Consider the following 20,961-nt stretch of genomic DNA (forward strand, 5'->3'; position numbering starts at 1 on the left):
AGGTTACCAAGACTACAGGTTCTGCTTAAACACCATGAAACCACAAGCAGTAACACATCTGTGTGTGAAGGCATTAAAAAACATATTAGTAGGAAAACAAGTCATTATGAAACCATGCAAAAGTAGGGTGCTAATGTCAGCGAGTTACGTCTTCAGCAGGTGTCGACATTGATTAGACGATAATACAGTTACAAACGCACAAGGAGCAGACTATAGCTGTATACAGAGGTGGGAAAAAGAACAATTGAAAAGAAACTAAATATAAAAATATTAAATATGTTTCCTACTGCAAAAGCAAGTTTCACTGTTCTCTAAGAGACAGAATCAAATAGAGAGATAAGGTTTTAAAAGAGGACACTGTATATCTGGCAATGTGGACCAATTTGGGCATCCATGGGTTTATGACATATTTTAATGATTTCTGAAATGAAGAGTAAATACAATCCTACGGCAAACACATTGAAAATGAGCCATTCTTCTAGTTTTAATGCATTGTTATTTTTTTATTTCATAAATTTCAACATTAAAGAGCTCAGTCAGTGCTGTGAACAGTCTGGACTGAACTAGTCTAAAGAACCAGCTCCACAGATTTAGTCAAAAGTAAATAATACAAATAATCTGACAGCAAATAAACAATAAATACTTGCAGAAGACCTCCACAAGGGGGAGTGGTAGGACCACAGCCAGGACTCGGTTAAGCCCCTCAACATCCACACTGGAAGGCTCCAGCTCTCCGCGCACCTGGCCCGGCTGCCCGGGTCTCCACCGAGCAGCAGCCTCTCTGCCGCACCTCCGGGGGGAAGAACCACGCTCGGCTCATGTGTATTTGGCCACCGGTGTATCTGTGGGCATAAGGACGGGAGGACCGAGCGATGTCTGCACCGGGGTTCACAAACCTGAACAGCTACAGCCAGAACTCGACGCCGAACGGCGGAGCTGCGCCCCCGGGTCAGAATGGTAAACCAGGCCGGGCGATGCGATTAGCCGTCCCGCTAGCATTAGCATGCTAACACGCTGTGATGTCAGGGAGTTTGGCAGGTGCTGAGTTTATTTTATTTCCTAACAACTACCCTCTGTTGTTGTATATCACACTAACACTAAATGTGAATTAGGTCGAGGTCGTGATTCGACACAAACTCGGGGGTTTTAGCTGAGCCAGCCCACTGAGTGCCGCTAGCGAAACCAAAAGCTAACTGAGGGCTAGATGGAGCTAACGGCGGCTAGGAGGCTAACGCAAAATAAAGGTGAAGCTTAGATACACGAGCAGTCCGTGAAGTGCACACTGGAATAATTCACTTTTTGTTGTTGAGACACAGATTCAGAGGAAAACTAATAAGCTCTGGCTGTTTCCACTGAACTTTGACCTCAGTGTTTTACCTGTTCAGTGCTGATCAGTGTTTATATCTGTCTGTTATCTGTTCACTCCCCCTGTCCTCCCAGGTCCAGCACAGACATACTCATCCATGTACCCACCTGCAGGCTACTATGGAGCCCCACCTCAGCAACAGGGATACCCCACCACCACCCCGGGCCACTCCGCTGCTGTTCCTCATAAATCGCCCATTACAAACAGTTCCCATAGTGGTGTCTACTACCACAACAACCAGCAGCAGCTCCTCCCTCAGCATCATGTAGCATCCTCTCCATACAGTGCTCCCCCAAGCTCTGCCCCACCTTGTCAGACATATGCCACCCTCCCCTCTTCAGCACCTCCACCGTCAAACAGCCAGTACAACCAGCAGCCATTCCAGCAGGAGCAGCGGCATCCACCTTATGCTCCTCCAGGATCCTACTATGGACAGCAGTCGTACCATGCTCCCCCGTCACAGCACCCTCAACAGCCCAGACTGGTTCCTGTGGCGGCCGGTGGACCTGGAGCCCCTGTCTACCCCATTGTTTCATACCCAACTGCTCCAGGAAGCAGCCAATACGGCACCCTGAGTTCTTCTCAGAGCACCTCCAGACCCGGAGCCATGCCCACCCTGATGGGTGCACCCCTACATCAGTACAGCACCTCTCAGCCAGTCTCCACGACAGCAGTGCAGCCTGGGTACAGTGTGGCTCCTTCTGGTCAGCTGACACCGACAATGAATGGAAGCACAGGTGTGTCTTTGGCATGACTTTAGAATGACCATTTTTGTGTTTTGTGTTTTGAGTCAAATACCACAGCTTTTACATTTTAAATCTGAGTGCAGAGAAAAAGCATCACAGCCACTGACTGTTTTAAAACGCACTAAAGTCAGCATGGCTTAAAAAGCGTTTCACTGTAAGACAAAAATGACATATTTGTACACAGTTAAACCCCAAAATAAGTATCCAGCATTCCTAGAAACAAACAGTCACATTTATGTTTTACATTTGACTGGTGGCTGTTACTACTTTTCTGTGATTCCTGGTTCTGCAGTCCTTCATTCTCTTTTTGACAAATGTCTCTTTTCCTTATGTTTTGTGCAGCAGCACAGACCACAGTCCAACAGCACTATGACCAAAGTCACCAGGCTTCTCTGAGCTGTGACTCCTATGGCAGGGTCTCTCACAGCAGTGGTGGTGCAGATGCAGACCGACCTCCCTCAGGGACCACTTCAGTCCATTCCTCACCAGGCCACCACCAAGGTAACAAGGAGATTCAGCTTTTCGTTTTTTTAAAGGAGCAATATTAGCAGTGTGTGTTATTTAATATGTGTAAATTGTATTTATGTATTAAAGTGACAAGCTGCCATTGTGTAGTCACCATACACGGCTGTAGGTGAGCAGTACAGCTGTTAAAAATAACTAATGTAAGTGAAAGTCTGGTTTTGTGAATGTTGTTAAAGAGTCAACAGAAAAACCTTTTTCGTTACAGTTTGAAGTTGAACACGAAACCCGTTTCCTGTTTTTTGTTTCACTGCCTCAGGAATGAACAGCACACTAGTGCGTTAGTTTGAGACGTTTCCTTTCACTTTATCTTTGGTGTTTTGGTTGAAAATTGTCTTGCAGTGAAAACCTTCAGTTTCTGAACATAAGGTCATTTGGGGTTTTTCCTAACTGGCTTTTGTCTTTTCTGGTGCAAAGTCTTTGTTTAGATTTAGACAGTTTTAACATTTGGACTCCTGCTTTAAGTTTACAGTGCAGCTGTATGAGGTTGGTTTACATATCCACACTTAGTGTGTCTCACTCTGTCAAATGTGCAGGTGGGTTTAGTGATATGAATGTGAGGGTTTCAGTGTGGATCTCACCATCTACCAAACAGCTGTGGGTTTATTTTGGCTTTGACCTGTGAACCCAAGACTCTGGCAACACCTTCACTTGGATTTAATCATAATATGACTTACCAACACCAGTTGGAGTTTAGCATCGTTACATCACACTGAAAGAAAGTGTGAGACATGTAAAAGCACTAATACACAACATTTCTGCAGATTGTCCAATAGGATGTGTCTGATATCCCTACAGTACAATTAATCATGTGTACTTGTGAATCCTTTAAGTTAGAGCTTTATTTTGTACCAGCTGGCCTCTTTCTATGTAGACGTGGATTCATAGTCGATGCTAAGACATGCCTAAGCAGCATGCCTTGTTGTGAAACAAGTTATTTCACCTGTTTGACAACAAAGTCAAACTTTCATCACCTCTTCACGTTTTGCTCACAGTTCTGTAAATGACATCGAAACAGAGATCGCACGCACGCACGCACGCACGCACGCACGCACGCACACGCACACACACACACACTCACTCACTCTGAGGTCTCTTGGCTGATCTTCGCCGTCCTGTCTACTGTCGATCAGTCTTGACAGTTTTCTTATAACCTTCCCACTCCGCCCTTCCAACAGGAATGCAGTATGGATATGTTGCTAATAGTGGAGCTAGGTCTGCCTCTGCCACCATCTCAGGCCCAGCAGCAGCCCCTTCTTCATCCAGCTCTGATGATGATGATGATGATGATGAGGAGGAGGAGGAGGATGAGGATGAGGAAGCAGGTCTGCTTTAGCTTTTACCTCCCCCGTGAACCCCACTTTATCCATCCCCCATATACTCCTTCAGCTCTGTCTTAAACCTTCTCATGCCACCAAATTTTATCCATCCCCTTAAAAACATCACTTCACCTACAGCACCATTTTTTGTAATCTCTTCTGTCTGACATCCCTTGTGTTCCACCTACCTTCTCATTTGCCACTCACCATGCGTGCCACCTATTTTCTAATAGGCAAATCAGATGTTTTCCTCTTCTTCCTGCTGCCTCCTTGACAACAGCCTTCTAAAGTTCACCTGACGCTCATCAGCTTCCCCTCACAGTCCTCAGTGCTCGTATTAAACACTAAATCCATCTGTTAGACTCTTGGCTGCACCGTCACTGAAAACTCACAAGAAATTTTTATCTCATTCACACTTATTCAGTAAGTTCTAACATATGATCATTCATCTGTCGTGCAGCTCAAGTTATAAACATTCACCCAGTTGTGGTTAGTAATTAAAAATCACTAAGGTGTGTTCTTATTTGAAGTAGAGCACAGATGGTAATAGTGGACCTCATGGTCTTGGATTTGAGTTGGAGTTAGATGGGATTATCTGATATTGAGGTCAGTATTCAAGTTTGTTTGAATGATTTTTAGGTGTATTAGTCCAAACTATTTGCTTTGTAGAGAAGGTTGTGGTGTTGAAACCAGTTGAGGATTTACCTGTATGCTCGGCTAAATAAGGGGTTTGATATATTCTTCAACCCTTTCTCCGTGCTCTGCTTATGAGTGTCTGGAAATCAGTTTTGAATCATTTTCTAGTTATTACTAGTGGCATTACACTTTATTACATGGCTTTAAGCTGCATGTTACAGAGACTTTTATAACATCACTGGATCATTTGATATTAAAACAGAGTTTTTCATTTCTGGCTCACATAATTGTGCCCTGTGCTTAAAACTTTTCATATGTACGCGTGTTATAACCACTCGGGTGTTCTGCTGATGAGTGTCCCTCAGGGGCTGTGTCATCAGCCAGAGGTTAACAGGTTTTTAAATATAACCACTCCCCTGGCAGCAGGTCCAGGCTCCGTGCATGTGTTTGCAGACTCGTTCGGTCCCCACACGAGACCGTGGGTGTAGATTCTGTCAGCACAGCTAGCACTCATTAGCACATCTCTTAATAAAAAGAGAAGCTCTTCCCTCATGATCTCACAAATAGCAGCAAAATTACCAGTTGTTGATTTCTAGCTGTCATGCTATTAATTGGATGGATGCAGGACTTTGTTCCACTGTTGCACACCTGACAAAACCCTTCAAATCTGTGTGTAAATAAAACTTTTTATAAATTAACTTTAAATTGTTAAAGAACTTTGTAAAATGACAGCACAATATGGTCACATTGTCAGGATGTGATCAGTAACATAATTCTGCATTTATGCCCAGGACTAATGATAATACTTGTAAATGATTCCTAAAGCCCAGTCGTCTTTAAAGTTGTTTGTCTTGACCAGTGATGTAAAACAGAAAAGCAGAAAATCGTCACCATGAACAGCATGAAACATTTTTGCAGTTTTAATAAGAAACGAACTTTAAAGTGGAGCATGTTTTCTACAGTGGGGACTGAGCTTTAAAAGCTGGTTTATTCATACAACCTAAAGTAAGAACTAATAAAAAGACAAAGCTAAATAAATTTATTCTAATTGAACATCTAATTAAGAAAAAATTAGGCTAAACCAGATGCTCAGATGAATAAGTGGCTCTAACATGTGACAACAGCTGGGGGGGTTGTGATTAAGAAAAATGTTTAGATGTTTCGATCAGCTGTTGAGGCTTAAGAGAAAAAGGAAATGTGCTGAATAAGTCGGATGATAAAGAGGCAGGCTTAGGAGCAGATTTGTTTTGGTCCGGACTATTCCTTTTAATAAAATATAAGTTGACAGAACAAAGACCAAGAGGAGGAAGCGGTGTTAGAAGAATCTTGGAGAATGAAGAAGTCTCAGCTGTCATGGTGTCGTCCTCCTCCTCCAGATAATCCTGGAGTCTGCTGGACCGATTTAGACTTGATCCTGTCGTGTCTTGGTTGCTTCTGTTGATCCCTCGTTTTGGCCCACATGGATTACTGGGTTCATTCAGATATTCCCCTCTAATCCTGATGGAAAACCTTTTTATTATTAGACATGGGAGGAAAAACATGGCATTAGTAGATCATAATGCATTACATTTACAAGATTTGTTTTTGTCTTTAGAAAGTGTGGAATCAGATCAGATGAGAGATGAGAGAGCAGAGATCTGTGTGACATGCTGGAAGTTTTTGCATGTTGAGAAACGGCCACAGCATTCATGTGTATCTGTTCCAGTTCCTTGTTGGTGGATTTTCTGGTGCAGCAGGTTGAGGCCATAATGGCACTATCAGTATGACATAACTAACATGGTCACAGGTGCATCTGTTTACTGAAATACATTTCTGTCTTTTCCTTCGGCGAGATTTTAAATGCAGGACTTATAAAAGAGGATTTTCATATTGTTCCAGAACTCATTCACACTGTGGGTGACAGGCTGTGAAACTCTCTGCCTTCACATCTCCACTCCATTGATTCCATTAGTCGTTTTAATTCTCAGTTATAAAACATGTTTGTTTGACTTGGCTTTTAACACCAGTAAGTAATTTTTTTTGTTTTATCTACCTGTTGATGTGTTTAGCACTTTAGCTCAGCCTGATGTTCTTTATAAGGTGCTAAATATATATACATCTTTCCTTTTAAAGTCTTCAGGCAGGAAAAGGTTAGAAAGTGAAGGGCAGGACTGTAAATGATGATGGTGCAAATCAGAAAAGCACAAAGTAAGAAATAGTGAACGAAGGACTGAGGGGCAGAAATGGAGAGTTGCAGAGAGAAGTAACAGTGGTAACATAATCTTTGTAATCTTCTGCTCTTCTTGTGTTTCTTTCCTCTGTTCCCTACATGTTCTCAGACTCCCCTGCCAACACATGTACACCAGCTTGTTCAGGACCAATGTGCATCCTTTCATCATGTTTTCTTCCTGAACACACTCCTCCTCTCTGACTCTGAGCCCACAGGGAGTCCAAACACAGCACACTCCATGGCCAAACAAACAAAAGCTGCTTTTCATTCTCTTCAGTCTTTTGTTCTTCTCCCTCTTTGCCTCCTGTTCTTTTCATCATGACCCTTCTTGCTTCCTTCTTTCTGATGGATTTCATTAAGAGCTGCTGTTCTTTCTGCTCGGACTGTGTTTTCTACCCAAACTTCTCTTTTGTTCTTCTGTCTTTACTGTTTGCTTTGCTGGTCTTTATTTAATTGCACTTTTTGCTCTTCCAGCCTTTCGTTTTTGTTTGTTTTTAATTCCTTGTGGTTCATGTTTTCTCTGTGCCTGTCTCAGGTGGTGACACTTCTTCTTCTACTACTGGCAGCGCCTCTCCGGTGCCCAACAGCTACGACTCCCTGGAAGGGGGCAGTTATCCAGGTATCACGACCATGACCAAGATCTATAGGCATGTGTCAGGTTGATAGCAGTGAATGTGTAATGCTGCACTTTGCTGTAGGAAACCTCAGTATAGTCATGAGGTAGATTTTAGAGTTTACACAGCAGGTTATTAAAATTGAAACTACGTAAACAGGAAATATAAGAAAGTTGTTTAAAATAATTCTAACACACTTCTGTTTTTAAAAATAAAACATGTTATAGCAAGTAGAGCATGCAGAGGAGCTGTGGGGGAGAGAGTATATTTTCTACAGTGAGAAGGTGCCGTGTCACAGGGAGATCATACATATTTGCCATTTAAACAGCATATGTCTAAACTGAACTACACTGTTATTTTTTGTCATCATGCTCACACATCCAAAACCACTTGTATGTGTGAAACATGTCACCTTAATGTTGGCTTGTCTTCCCCAGATTCTGCACCACCTCCTAATGACATGGCCAACCAGGCTCAGCCCTACACTGGCTATGGTTATCCCAGCATGCAGCCAGCCTATCGACAGGGCCCGTCCGCCCACACAGAGTCCTCCCCCTCCCGTGACCTCTATGGCCAGCCAAGCTACCAGCAGTGCCCCCAGGTGAAGCCACAGCTGGAATAAATCTGTTAATGAAAAGTGTTGTTTTTATGTTTTCTCCTCTTGGATCCAGGCCTCGGATCAGCAGCCACATCTTAAATTGTGGCACCAATTTAGAGCTCAGCTGTTGCTTGTGAGCGTTTCCACAAACATTGGAAACCTTTGTGGGCAGAACGTGAGAATATGATATTAATAAGTTGGGTCAGAGGGATCGATTCATCTTCACTGGGCTTTCTCGTACTCATGACATACTGCATTGCATGTAACTATGGATATATATGTCAACAGAAAATGAATCTGCAGTGTTCTTTACCAGAATTAGGCCTGTGTTTCCTATCATGCAGTCTTACAGCAGTTTGTGGCTGCATATTCATTAGTTTCAGCTCAAACTTGGCAAATGTAAGCAGCAGTGAATACTGTGGATTAAATTAGTACAAAGTTCTCTGAAAAGTTACTGCAACTATGAGAAATTCTGGCACTGCATTGAGCTAACTTTTCAGTCTCATCTTATTTAAGAATAGAAACTAGTTGTTTCTTGGCTCATCCTTCTCTGCAGCCCTTCCCAAACTTGTCCCAACTGTCTGCGGCCCTGGGAGGGCTGAGCGGGGTGCCCGAGCTGGAGGTGGAGGCCCTGAGGCCAGTCAACCTGCTGCAGGAGAGGAACCTGCTGCCCCCCAGACCTCTGGAGGCCCCTGAACCCAACCTCAGCCCTGACCTCAAGAAGGTCAACTGCAGTCCACAGTAGGATAAGATTATGTGCATTTTCTCCCTGTTTGATCTTGAAACATAGCATTTAGTTTCAGTGTTTAATTTCAGTGTGTTTCTCTGCTGTTCAGGACTTTCAGGTGCACCCTGAGCAGCATCCCCCACACACAGGCTCTGCTGAACAAAGCCCGGCTCCCACTGGGCCTTCTCCTCCACCCCTTCAGAGACTTACAGGTAAAATCTGACCGCTAAAACCAAGCACAGTGAAAAATGTAGGCACAAGTCTTTTTTATGGATTTTGCTGTCTGGGAAATAAAGTAGTTTCAAATATCTGTGGTGATTTAGATTTTTATTGTTGAGTGTCACTCAGTGGGCTTTTATGCTGCAAATAGCACAGTGTTCGAATCAAAGCTGCTGATGCTTTATGACCATTTGTTTCAGAAAAATGCACTTTGGAAGAAGAATTTTATTCTTTTCCACTTGGAAAAGGTTTGTTTTAAAAACTCTTAACAGACATTTGGCAGCAGCTGCAGCAGCAGAGGGAGGAGAACGATTGTGACACACAGGAAGATAGTTGAGCTTATTTATAGACATGTTAACTGAGAGGGAGTGAACTGACAGAGGCAGGGATGCACTGATACCATGTGAGAAACAGGCTAGAAAGTACACGCCTGCTTTAATTTCAACATGACTATAAACTTTGTTCACTCTACCAGTAACAAGAGTTTGTTTTTGTGCTCTATTGCTGTGAATGCAGGTTTCACACAACTCAGTGGTTCTCATTGTTTGAAATGTTAACCAGACATTCATTTTCCTCTGCATTATTTTCTCTGTATTTGTTGTTCGTATATGGTAGTTTGTCTTATATATGTTTTTGTTTTTTTACAAGGTCTCTGTAGGTTTTTTATCTGCTTTGCATTTTCTGTCTCCTCATGCTGGTGAGATCTGTAGCAGCTGGATGTAAAAAGAAAACAGAAAAAACAGTGAAATATTGCAGTTTAACATGTGGAATCTATTTCCCATTGAGAAATTAATGATATGATCAATTAATTGTCGGAATAATTGAAAGTTAATATTCTTTGATTGACAAAGTGAATAATGGACAAACTGTTTCAGCTCTACAGTTTGGAAATTACAAGGGGAAACTGTGCAGAAGCAGAGTTTGGTTCTGAAGTGTACTGAAAAATGAAAAGCTGATGTTCTAAGGAAAAAGTAGTCCAGAGACCAGAAGTAGTCACGCTGTTTTTTTTCCCTCTGACTCTTTACCTGTAGCAGTTACCGGTGATCACATCGAACACAATAGTGCGCTGTCGATCCTGCCGAACCTACATCAACCCATTTGTCACCTTCCTGGACCAGCGCAGGTGGAAATGTAACCTCTGTTACAGGGTCAATGATGGTATGAGTCCAGTCGTATGTTCTTGGATTTCTTTCTGCTTCTGTCTCATGTTCTGTCCTGTTCTCCGTGTCTACGTCTGTGTATTTGTTCATCTATTGTGACTCTGTTCTCTGGAGATTTTATACCCACTTTTGTCCTTCTCATCCAGTTCCAGATGAGTTCATGTACAACCCAGTCACCAGGTCGTATGGGGAGCCCCACAAAAGACCAGAAGTTCAGAACGCCACTGTGGAGTTCATCGCCTCCTCAGATTACATGGTGCTCTGTCTGTCCTGTCCTCAAACCTTTGGCTCTTCTTGTGCAATAGTGAATTGTTTGTGAAGTTTTCCATGATTGTGTAGTGTGACAGTTTGTCCACTGTAGGGCAGTGTTGTCTTAGTGCTGCAACATCAGAAGGCTGCAGTGTGAACGTTATATGTGAGGCGGTGTTTTACTGAATTAAACGCAGTTCTTAGACTTTCAAACAGACACGTTACAGTTGAGGTTTTTCCTCATTCAGCTGTTTCTGATCAGACTCATTCCATCAGCTCACCAGCACCACCTCCTCACAGTAATCTTGTGTGCTTGTGTGCTCAGCTGCGACCTCCACAGCCGGCGGTCTACCTGTTTGTGCTCGATGTGTCTCACAATGCTGTTGAAGCAGGCTACCTGAAGTACTTCTGTGAATCACTTCTGGAGAACCTGGACAAGTGAGTACAGTTGGCGATCTATCAATAACACTCTAAGTGCAGCTAGTTGATGAGTTCGTCTGCTTAATGATTGCACTAACGTGTTTCTTAGCATGATTTCTTCATAAAGCTGAACATGGAGAACATGAAGTAGATGTCACAGCACATTATGTGGAATATTTTCCTTGGGTTCTTCCATCTAAGGTAGTTCTAACAAACGGTTATGTTCTTCAGGTTGCCTGGTGATACACGTACCAGGGTGGGCTTCCTCACCTTCGACAGCACCATCCACTTCTACAACCTCCAGGAGGGACTGTCCCAGCCGCAGATGCTGGTGGTGTCTGACATTGACGGTACGGATCCTCGCTGGATCATACTTCCCGTGCTAATTACTAGTAGTAATTAGTAACACAGCTAAAAGTTTTTATCACATTCGACAAAAGTATCATTGTATTATTTTTCTTTTATAATTGCTAACTAAATTACAGGAAGGATTAATTATTGTTGTTTTCATATTTATCTGCTCTCCACATCTGTGGATTTGACCTGTTATATTGTACTACAGTAAAACATTATAATACTTCTGATTAACAATGTGATGAATGTTTGTACTATGAACTAGATATCTTCATACCGTCCCATGACAGTCTGATGGTGAACCTAAAGGAAAGCAAGGAGGTACACCCTTTGTTTTTTATCAGCATACACAGCACTTTATACAATCAATAGTCAAAACCAATAATCATGTCCTCAGTCCCCTCTCACAGTTTTATTTCTCCTCCAGCTGGTGAAGGACCTGCTGACTTCCTTGCCTCGCATGTTCAGCCAGAGCAGGGAGACCCACAGCGCCCTGGGCCCAGCGTTACAAGCCGCCTTCAAGCTCATGGTGCCCACGGGGGGGCGTGTCTCAGTGTTCCAGACCCAGCTGCCTACGCGGGGTGCTGGCACGCTGCAGTCCAGAGAAGACCCCAACCAGCGCTCGAGCAAAAAGGTACAGATGAAATGATGGCGATCTTTGAGAAATACCCACTCAGTCTTTGGATTGACCCATGGTTTTTCTTTGGTGCAACTCACCACAAAATTTGTCATTGGTCAAGGTAAACTACTGACTTATTATAGTTACAGTTTCTTTGTCATTCATTGTCTTGCTATGAATAGTATGGAAATGAGTATTTATTTTAGTCCTGATAACAGGACAGTTAAAAAAAAAAAAAGAGAAAACATTTTTTGTTGTCTAACAAACATGGCAGCTCATACGTTCCTGCAGTGTTTTACCACTACACACCTCATCCCCAGCCCAGGCTATGTGGATCTAGCCCATACTACTTGGATCATATTTAACTTTTTTTTGTGTTTTGTCATCCCTTGACTGATTTATTGATCTTCATCATATGCCTTCTATTTCGATGTGAGAAGCCAGCCCAGAAGTTACTGCTGTGGTTTCCAAAAAATCACGAACAAAGCAAACTAAGACCAGATGTGCTTTCTGTCTCAGGGAAAGTTGTTTTCTCTTTTTAGGCTTTTAGGATTTTGAGGCTAAAAAACATGGAAACTATGGAGAAAATACAAATCCAGCCACATGTGAGGGAAACTCTTCATCAGTCAGATATGATGAAGAGTCAGTCTGTGTCCTTTACAGGTGTTGCTATACATCATTCTGTGGACAGCTGAAATCCAAGTTGTCATTTCCTCACTTCCATTTTGAAACCCAGAACAACCAGAGGACTCTTGTTATTATCAGTCTGAATCTCTCCAGGGAGTGCAGCACCTTGGCCCAGCCACAGACTTCTATAAGAAACTTGCACTGGACTGCTCAGGACAACAGATTGGGGTGGATCTCTTCCTGCTCAGCTCCCAGTATGCTGATCTGGCCTCGCTGGGTAAGAATATTAGTTTATCCTCACTGTTGTTTCTGTTTTCCACCGGCAGCTGGTCTGTTCCTCCATCTTGGCTCAGAGTGCATATCTTTACAGCTGTTGGAGGGTAACCAAGTCAGAATTGTCACTTATGTCTAATGGCAGACTGACAATAAGCAAATCAGCCTGAGGTGTTTTTGGTTTAGCGGCTGTTACTGTGAGACTGAAAGGAGAGCAAATAACCTGAATTACACCCAATAAAACACATTCAAATGTTGCTTTTTTAAACATGAACATGATCCACTTCACTGTCGAACGCCGTGTTCGCTGTGTTCTGTTGTGACCACTGGGAATCCAAGCTGTGATTTGAGCGCACGTCCTCAGAGGGAACAAGCTATAAATGTCTTTAAAGTCAGCAGGAGTTCTGCTTTACATGTGATGCAAACCTTAACATACTAAAGACACATGTATCTGCCAGACCCACCATCCTGTGGACACCTGGCCTCAGCAAAGGCCACGTCTTAACCTTTAATAATTCATTGAATTGTAACTTGACACTTTTCCTCTTCTGTTTTGCAGCATGTATGTCCAAGTATTCAGCAGGCAGCATCTTTTACTACCCATCCTTTCATTGCATCCACAACCCAGCCGAACTGGAGAAGTTCCAGAAGGATCTTGAGCGCTACCTCACCAGGAAAATTGGCTTTGAGGCTGTCATGAGAATACGATGCACCAAAGGTAACGAGGTCAATCACATATCGGGGTTATATCCTGTTTTTTAGCTTGGATATGTTACATTTTTCCTGAGCAGAGAACAAGCTATTACTGGTTTTGTACTTTGATCGTGTGATGTCTCTGTATACAGCTGATGTCTGTCTGAGAAATCAATCCTCTGCCTGTTAGCAGCTGTACTTCTGGATGTGTTTTTTCAGACACCTGCCCTCTTCCTCTGTGTATCCTCAGGTTTATCCATCCACACTTTCCATGGGAACTTCTTCGTGCGCTCCACTGACCTGCTGTCCCTGGCCAATGTGAACCCAGACTCTGCCTTTGCTGTCCAGATGTCAATTGATGACTCTCTCGCAGACTCATCTCTGGCCTGTTTTCAGGCTGCTTTGCTCTACACCTCCAGTAAAGGTGCACAAATGCACAGACATACACACTATTGGTTTGCAGTCAGGAAAATCTCTGCAGGTCATAAGTAGAGTTGTGGCTTTGAAGGCAGATTCCCAGGTTTCAACATGAAAAGTGTCACTGTGAAGCAGACATGCCCAGTAGACACATAGACACCTACAGCATTAAAGTTTGGAATAGCACAGGTATCAGAAATGAGGGTTTTCTCTTCTGCATTTCTTATTTTGTATGAAGTCTCCAAGCAGGTTAAAATAAACAAGCAGCTGTGTTACTGATGGGTCCTTCATCCTTCTGTCCCTGTAGGAAAAAGACGCATCAGAGTCCATACTCTGTGCCTGCCGGTCGTCAACCAGCTGAGTGAAGTGTATGCTGGAGCTGATGTTCAGGCCATCACTTGTCTTCTTGCCAACATGGGTGAGTCTGAAGTACAGACCCTCACATCACATTTTCAAATGCATCACTGTGACCTGGGACCTGCTTTTTCCTGTTTTCTTTTTTGTCCACGCAATAATTTATTACGTGAAAACTGTTATTGTTTAAAAATGAAATCTTACTCATTGGAAAATGACATTATTAATTACTAAGCAGCAACATGAGTCAGCGACTCCATCAGAATGACTTTAACCAGTTCCAAATCCTCCACACCCATTTTATTTAACAAGACCTCGCAGGTTTCTGACCAGCAGCAGTCTTTGAGACTAATGTGTTACTGAGCAGTTGATTCTCCTCAGAAAATTGATGTACACGTCTGAACAGGACCTGTTTTTAAACTTTTATTCCATCTTGTCTGTGTTGTTCTTCCAGCCATTGACCGGTCTATATCGTCCAGCTTGTTGGATGCTCGGGATGCCCTGGTGAACGCGGTGGTGGACTTGGTGAGCGCTTATAAGAGCAACGTGTCCAACCTGCAGCAGTCTGGGCTCGTCCTGCCCGCCGCCATGCGCCTCTTCCCCCTCTACATCCTTGCTCTCCTCAAACAGGTGTGGCTGTGTTACTGGAGTTCATGCATAAAGACACACAAACGCACTTAAAGACACACAAACAGAAATGAAGGTGTGTATAAACACACACTAATCCTCCTCTACAACAATACTGCACATCCACCAGTATAAATTACACTGACATCATCACCACGCACCATAAAGACACTCTGCCTAAACCCCACAATGTCTTTCACATACAAACACAGTAATAAGGGATGAGCTTACAGTCACACAGACAGTCCGTGACTGTATCCACCCACCCAGGACTTCTCCTTTCATACATCGAGGGTGTGCCCACATTCAAATGCTCACACCCTTTGAATGATCTGGGACAAATATCCCTCCAGGTCTGACCACATTAGAGCAAAGCAATTATGAATGCAAACACAAATAAAAAGCACTAGGAGACAAAAATGTTGAATTTAAATGACCTCACATCATCTGTGGTTCATACAAATCTGCTGAGGCAGCTTTCTGTTTTTATTTAGCCTCCACTTACAGAGAAATACAAGAGCATCAAACTTATGTCTTATGTATATTTACTACACAGTTTTTAATCCTGTTGTATAAAACTACTTGGCATGAAAAGCACTATACAGGCAAAGTAATTATTTATAATGCCATTAACACTTGCTGCTTTCTTTACTATTTTGGATCCACTCACTGTTTAATTCACCTATTTTTAGAAGAAGACTGTTTGTTTGCTTAGTTGATGTTTTGAGCTGTTGTAGGACAGGAAATCTGACTGAAGGGGTAAAGGGGTAAAAAAAATAGAAGACATAAATAAATAACTACATCATATTTTATTTATACAACTGAATTTAGAAATTTGACTCATGTAATCAACACAAAATGCATGAATGAATAAATGATGTGTTTTCAGAAAGCGTTGCGGACCGGCACCAGCACACGGCTGGACGAGCGGGTCTTTGCCATGTGTGAGTTTAAGACGCAGCCGCTGCAGCAGCTGACGCGGATGGTTCATCCCGACCTGTACAGACTGGACAACATGTCAGACCAGGTAGGGACACACTGAGGTAGATGACATTGTTATTATGGATGCAACCGTTTTCAAACCGTTTTATGTCGTGAGATTGTTTTGCACAGTCGTCAGTGTTCTCCAGCTAATCTCACTGATTGTGTGTGACCTGCAGGGGGCGCTTCATCTGAACGACACTGTGGTTCCACAACCTCATCTGGTCCACCTGTCTGCTGAGAGGCTGAGCAGAGATGGAGCCTTCCTCATGGACTGTGGCAACGTGAGCTCAACGTGATATTTATTTATTTACACACCCTGCAGGGAAGCAGATTCCCTGGGGGTGATGCTGTGTCATGTTTCTGCTCTTCTTTTGACACAAATCCATTTATTGCTTCAACGTAGTAGTTAACTACAAATGTAATTCACTTTTAGTAATAATCCTTGTTTTATTTGAGACACAGATTTTATGTCGTCACCTTGGATAATGTTAATAAAAACAGCCCTAGTTCCACATTTGGTTATGAATATGTTAATATTTACTTGAGAACAGAAACAAGGTTGTCTTTGCCATGTGGCTGCTCTGTTTCTGTCTCTCCAGGTGTTTTACCTGTGGATCGGTAAATGCTGCAATGAGATGTTCATCCGAGACGTGCTGGGCTGCCCCAACTACGCTTCAGTACCCCCCAACATGGTCAGTGACACAACCTGGATACTAAACTGAATACAAGCATCTTTTGTTATGGAAAATTTTCCCTCCATGTTCAACGTATCAGGAAATGACGGAGAGTAACTGTGAATCAGGAAGTGGTAGCATTGTTTTCCATCTAAGCACCAACGCCCAGTTGCTGCATCAGCGATGCAGTGCAGTGACTGCATTCAGTTGTTCCCTGAAATTGAGTCAGTGCTGCTGCACTTTAAATGAGCACTGTGTTTCTCTCATGCAGCAAAGCAGATCTGCTGGTGCTGATGTTGCTTTTTAACACACTGCAGCTGTTATTACCACACCGTGTGGCTGTGATGGCAACACAGCAGCATAGCAGCCTGTTGTTTCTGTTTGTTTTTTTAATCCTTCCACAAACAGGTAACATCCCAGAGCCACCTACAAACCTTATATTTCAAAGCAGCTGAACATTTGTTAAGCACATTTCGTAGTTGAGATGACACACCACAGGAAGACAATGTTGATGTTTTGATTGTTCTGTTTCCGAATCCCAGAGTCACATTCCTGAGCTGGAGACTCATCTGTCTGAGAGGGTGCGAGCGTTCCTCGACTGGCTGCAGGACAACCGAGCATTCAGCTCCTCGATACACGTTGTCAAGTAAGCTCCGCTGCATCTCGACTGACGTGATGCTACCCTTTCTCCAACAGCCAGCTGCTGCGTTTGACTTAAAGCTACTTCTCCAGTGCACTGCGATCACTAAAAGGGCACCAGTCATATTGTGATAGACCACAAGGATCAGTCACAGTGAGACTGATCTTACCACGTGCACAAACATGTTACTTTAAGTTAAACATGTGACGTGCGAGCCTCCGTCAGTCAGACTGTCAGGACTCTGGATGGAGAGTGGACTCAGGCAGTCTTGTACCAGCTCTGCAGACTCTGAGCTCCGTTTGTGTTTGTTGGAGAGAGGTCTTTCTCTCTCTGGCTATGAAAGTTGAGGCCCTGGAAAATTTTATGTCATTTTATCAAGAAAAAATATTAGTTTTCAGATTTTTTTAAAATGTACGTTTGCTGTTTTTCTGTTTTTTAAATGATTACAGTTTTGAATATGGCTCTGGGGAGCTGTGACGTTTTCCTTTTTTCCTACATCTGAAGCTATTCACTCAGTACTATAAACCAATTTATCGTTGGAATTCAACCCAGCAGTTTTAGTTTATATCGTTTGTGTTTTCCAGTATCACACTAATATTTAGTTGCAGCCACACTTGAGTATCCAGTTCTCATTAGTACAAAGTGGTGTTCACAGTCTGGTTTCCAGCACACTGCTCTCACTCAGCATTGAACAGAAACAGGGTGTGAGTATTTTCATGTTGGAGTCTAATCCTTGTCCTAGCAGAGACTGGCCCCAGTTTGGCTTAAAAGAGTATTTCACATAGTGAGTAGTGAGGCGACAGCAGTGGATAAATCTTCCACAGGGACTGCATTGTTTCTGTTTCCTCTCTCTCCTCGTCTCTGTGCACAGGATTGTCTCTCAACCGCATGTTTACACCACAGTGCTGTTGTGGCTGAGCAGATGCTGGCATCAGTTCAACAGTGAGTGAACAGTACATGTGGTCAAGTGGACGTTGAAGTGTAGGCCACAGTGATCTAAAGTGACTAAAAGAAGGAGATTGCTTAACAAAACGTTTCTCGTAAATTATTTCAAAACTCAAAAATGTGTAGGAGCTGTGGTTTTGGGCCTCGTGTGTCTTTGCTGTGAATCAGAGAATAACCTGAAGTTCCTCAGCCTGATGTTAGTAAAGTAAAGACTGACTTGACACCAGGTGATACAGGCTGTATCCACACCCAGCAGTGATGTCCCAGACGACTCCTGTACATCACTGCAGCACAGGTGAGAGGTCAGCCATATTAATGGTTTCCACTCTGAATGCTGCTGTTTGACTGCTGTCATCAGCCCAGTTAAAGTGCTGTGTCACACGGTTCGGCCCTGTTCGTTGTCTGGGGGACATCAGACGTTTGGCCTGTGCTCGGTCCACACTGAGACTGTGTTGGCACTGTGTTGTTTCATTTACCAGCGAGACAGTTTGACTATTGTTAGAGACCCAAACACAGCACAGTGGATTTTAACACTCAGACAGGTTTGTACAACTGTGGACAGTGATCACAGCAGTAACTGTTTTTGCCGTTCACACGCATGATTGGCCAACACGGCGTCATGCCAAATGATGTCACGCTGCGGAAGAAGTTACACAAGATCCAACTTTTTCCCCCGTTTGACACCGTCTCATTTTGGCGGAGCCGCATCCACTGTGTCAACACACTCCCCCCCGTTCACATGAATGAGGAGGTCTGTGGTTTCTCACACACAGCAAATGTCTGTGTTAGGCAGAATGACACAGTAGTTTACGTGTAATGCACATCGTTAAACCATCCACTCCCAGAATGAACACTTCAGCTGCTCTGCCTCGACTGTGTTTGTGTGCTACAGGCCTCAGTGCACATTTTCCCTGGCCGCTCTTCCCTGCAGCAGAAGAGCAGCAGCAGCAGGCTGAGCAACAACAAAAAAAACACGTCAGATCTTTGTTCAGGCCAAAAGAAAATCAGGACTGCAGTATTTTATCTGTGTGAATTAGTTTACTCTGGCAAATTACTGATAACTGGCACCTTCGAATAACTTTAGTTATTCAGTTTTAGGTAACTGGAGAAACTTACTGATGATAATCACAGGCCTGAGTAAAGCCCAGCTAATCAGAACCAGCCTGCTTTAGCATTTTCTTATCCAATAACTATTTCTATTTTATCTTTATTTTGTTTTCTCCTGCAGGGACGATGCCTCAGCTAAAGCCACTTTCTTCCAGAACCTGGTGGAGGATCGCTCTGACTCGGCTTCTTCCTACTATGAGTTTCTGCAGCACATTCAACTGCAAATGGCCAAGTAGGCTCCTTCATGCTGAAACAAACTCTCGCTGCAAGAATCCTCAGACCAGCACAAGGACAGAGTGAAAACTAGCGTTAGCCAATGACGGACACCCATCGCTCCCTCTGACCGCGGTCACCTCCCCTTCATTGCAGACAGTCTTATTAAACAAATTCTCTCTTGCAGCTCATTGGTCAGCCAGGAATTGACCTTCAGAAGGGGAGGAGTAGCTGTAGAAAAGAATAAGGGACCCCATGAATGAATGAACAGGGATTTGCTACGTGTCCAAGTGAATAACTGAAGTCCAGTGTCTCCTTGTTGCCTCTTAACCAGTGTCAAACCTCCGCTAGTCCTGTTGTCAAGTCCATTGCTGATGAGGAGAAACGGGGAAAGTCGAGCCAAGAAGATGCCACTTTAGGATGTTTTTTAGTTCCATTTGTTTTCGTGAGCCTCACTCGTAGCTAGAGCTGTCTGTTCTGGTTTTATTTATTCCCTCTTTAGTGTCCTCACTTTCTTTTTAAGACTGTTCTGAACACACTGGAGAACACACTGAAACAAGCATTCCTTCTGTTGATTTTCGGCATGTGCTTTGAAATACCAAATGCATGTCACCAATTTCTTTGCTGCTGTTTTGTCTGAGGATCGATGATGGTTGCCTGGGAACGATCGAACAGTGGTCGGTCGTGTAAGAACCTCCCGCCGCCTCCTTTGCTCTGCTCCGCCCTGTGACCACCTGGTTCGTTGAGATCCAGCTTTAGAAAAGCCAACAATCATCTTCACGTTTGTTTCAGTTTTCCCAGGCACTAACTCACGTTGCTATCCACTTTGTAACTACTGAGAGAATCTTTTATGTGTGATAATTTATGAACCAGCTTATTAAATAAAAAAACAAAAACAGAACTCTGGCATTGTTCGTGTCATGGTGCCATGAACAGACCTGTATTTTGCTTTATTCAGAACCAAAATCAGTAACTGCCCCATTTCCTGTCAGACCCTGTGCCCCCCTGGTTTCTATCAAACTGACGCCCGTTGGTCATTGTGCTCAGACATGATGTGACTTTTCTTTACGTCACGTCACTCCCTCCACCTCACTGATCTTAGGGGCCCTGAATGTATTTTACTGCAGAGTAAGATCCCAGTATTTTTGATCTCAGTAATGTTTACTATGTTTATTATGCTTTTATTTGAAGGAAGACATTTAAAGTTAGATGTTTCAGCTTAGACTGAGGAAATATCCTGCACAATATTCAGTGAGTGGAGCTTAAGAAGGAGCTGTGGAGCTAATGGCCGGGTGTAAACACACGAACAGCCAGTGAAGTGTTTTCTGCTCCATTTGCAAAACAGATCTGGCTCCCATGTGGTCTGACTGCTGCTGTGCTCATGGAAATCTGTACCCTGGACCTCATATATTTTCATGTTTTCTGTGGCAGCCAAGCAAAAGACAGAACGAAATCTCACATTCTTATCTTTCATTTTTGAAAAAGACGCTTTGGTGTGAAATGCTGGAGAGAAAGACATGGGCACATCCAGCTGGAAAAGGGCGTTGGAGAAGTCACTTCACAGCCGCAGTGTTTTACATCCTTGCTCACACACACACACACACACTCACTCACAGGCCAAATCAAGCTGTTCTCCCTCTCTCTCCTAC

At 43.3% G+C, this 20,961-nt stretch overlaps 1 protein-coding gene across 6 annotated transcripts; it reads left to right on the top strand.

The window, feature by feature from the left end:
* The first annotated feature begins 682 nt into the window (after positions 1-682).
* Positions 683-20,213, top strand: sec24b (SEC24 homolog B, COPII coat complex component). Of its 6 annotated transcripts, none has more exons than XM_026330409.1 (24): positions 683-957; positions 1,441-2,103; positions 2,455-2,613; positions 3,813-3,959; positions 7,334-7,417; positions 7,850-8,013; positions 8,567-8,751; positions 8,847-8,949; positions 9,988-10,114; positions 10,263-10,372; positions 10,691-10,803; positions 11,017-11,135; positions 11,405-11,460; positions 11,567-11,773; positions 12,539-12,662; positions 13,218-13,376; positions 13,602-13,775; positions 14,076-14,186; positions 14,577-14,752; positions 15,639-15,776; positions 15,910-16,014; positions 16,333-16,425; positions 16,950-17,053; positions 19,221-20,213. In XM_026330409.1, exons 1-24 carry the CDS (start codon positions 873-875, stop codon positions 19,333-19,335), a joined length of 3,621 nt encoding a protein of 1,206 aa, XP_026186194.1. In that variant the 5' UTR covers positions 683-872; the 3' UTR covers positions 19,336-20,213. The 6 variants fall into 6 exon arrangements, with proteins under 6 accessions (XP_026186194.1, XP_026186195.1, XP_026186196.1 ...); XM_026330410.1 differs by having other exon boundaries at positions 2,458-2,613; XM_026330411.1 differs by having other exon boundaries at positions 683-948.
* Positions 20,214-20,961: the final 748 nt, after the last annotated feature.

The sequence above is a fragment of the Mastacembelus armatus genome, chromosome 10 (genome assembly GCF_900324485.2).
Source record: "Mastacembelus armatus chromosome 10, fMasArm1.2, whole genome shotgun sequence".
Classification (NCBI taxonomy): domain Eukaryota; kingdom Metazoa; phylum Chordata; class Actinopteri; order Synbranchiformes; family Mastacembelidae; genus Mastacembelus; species Mastacembelus armatus.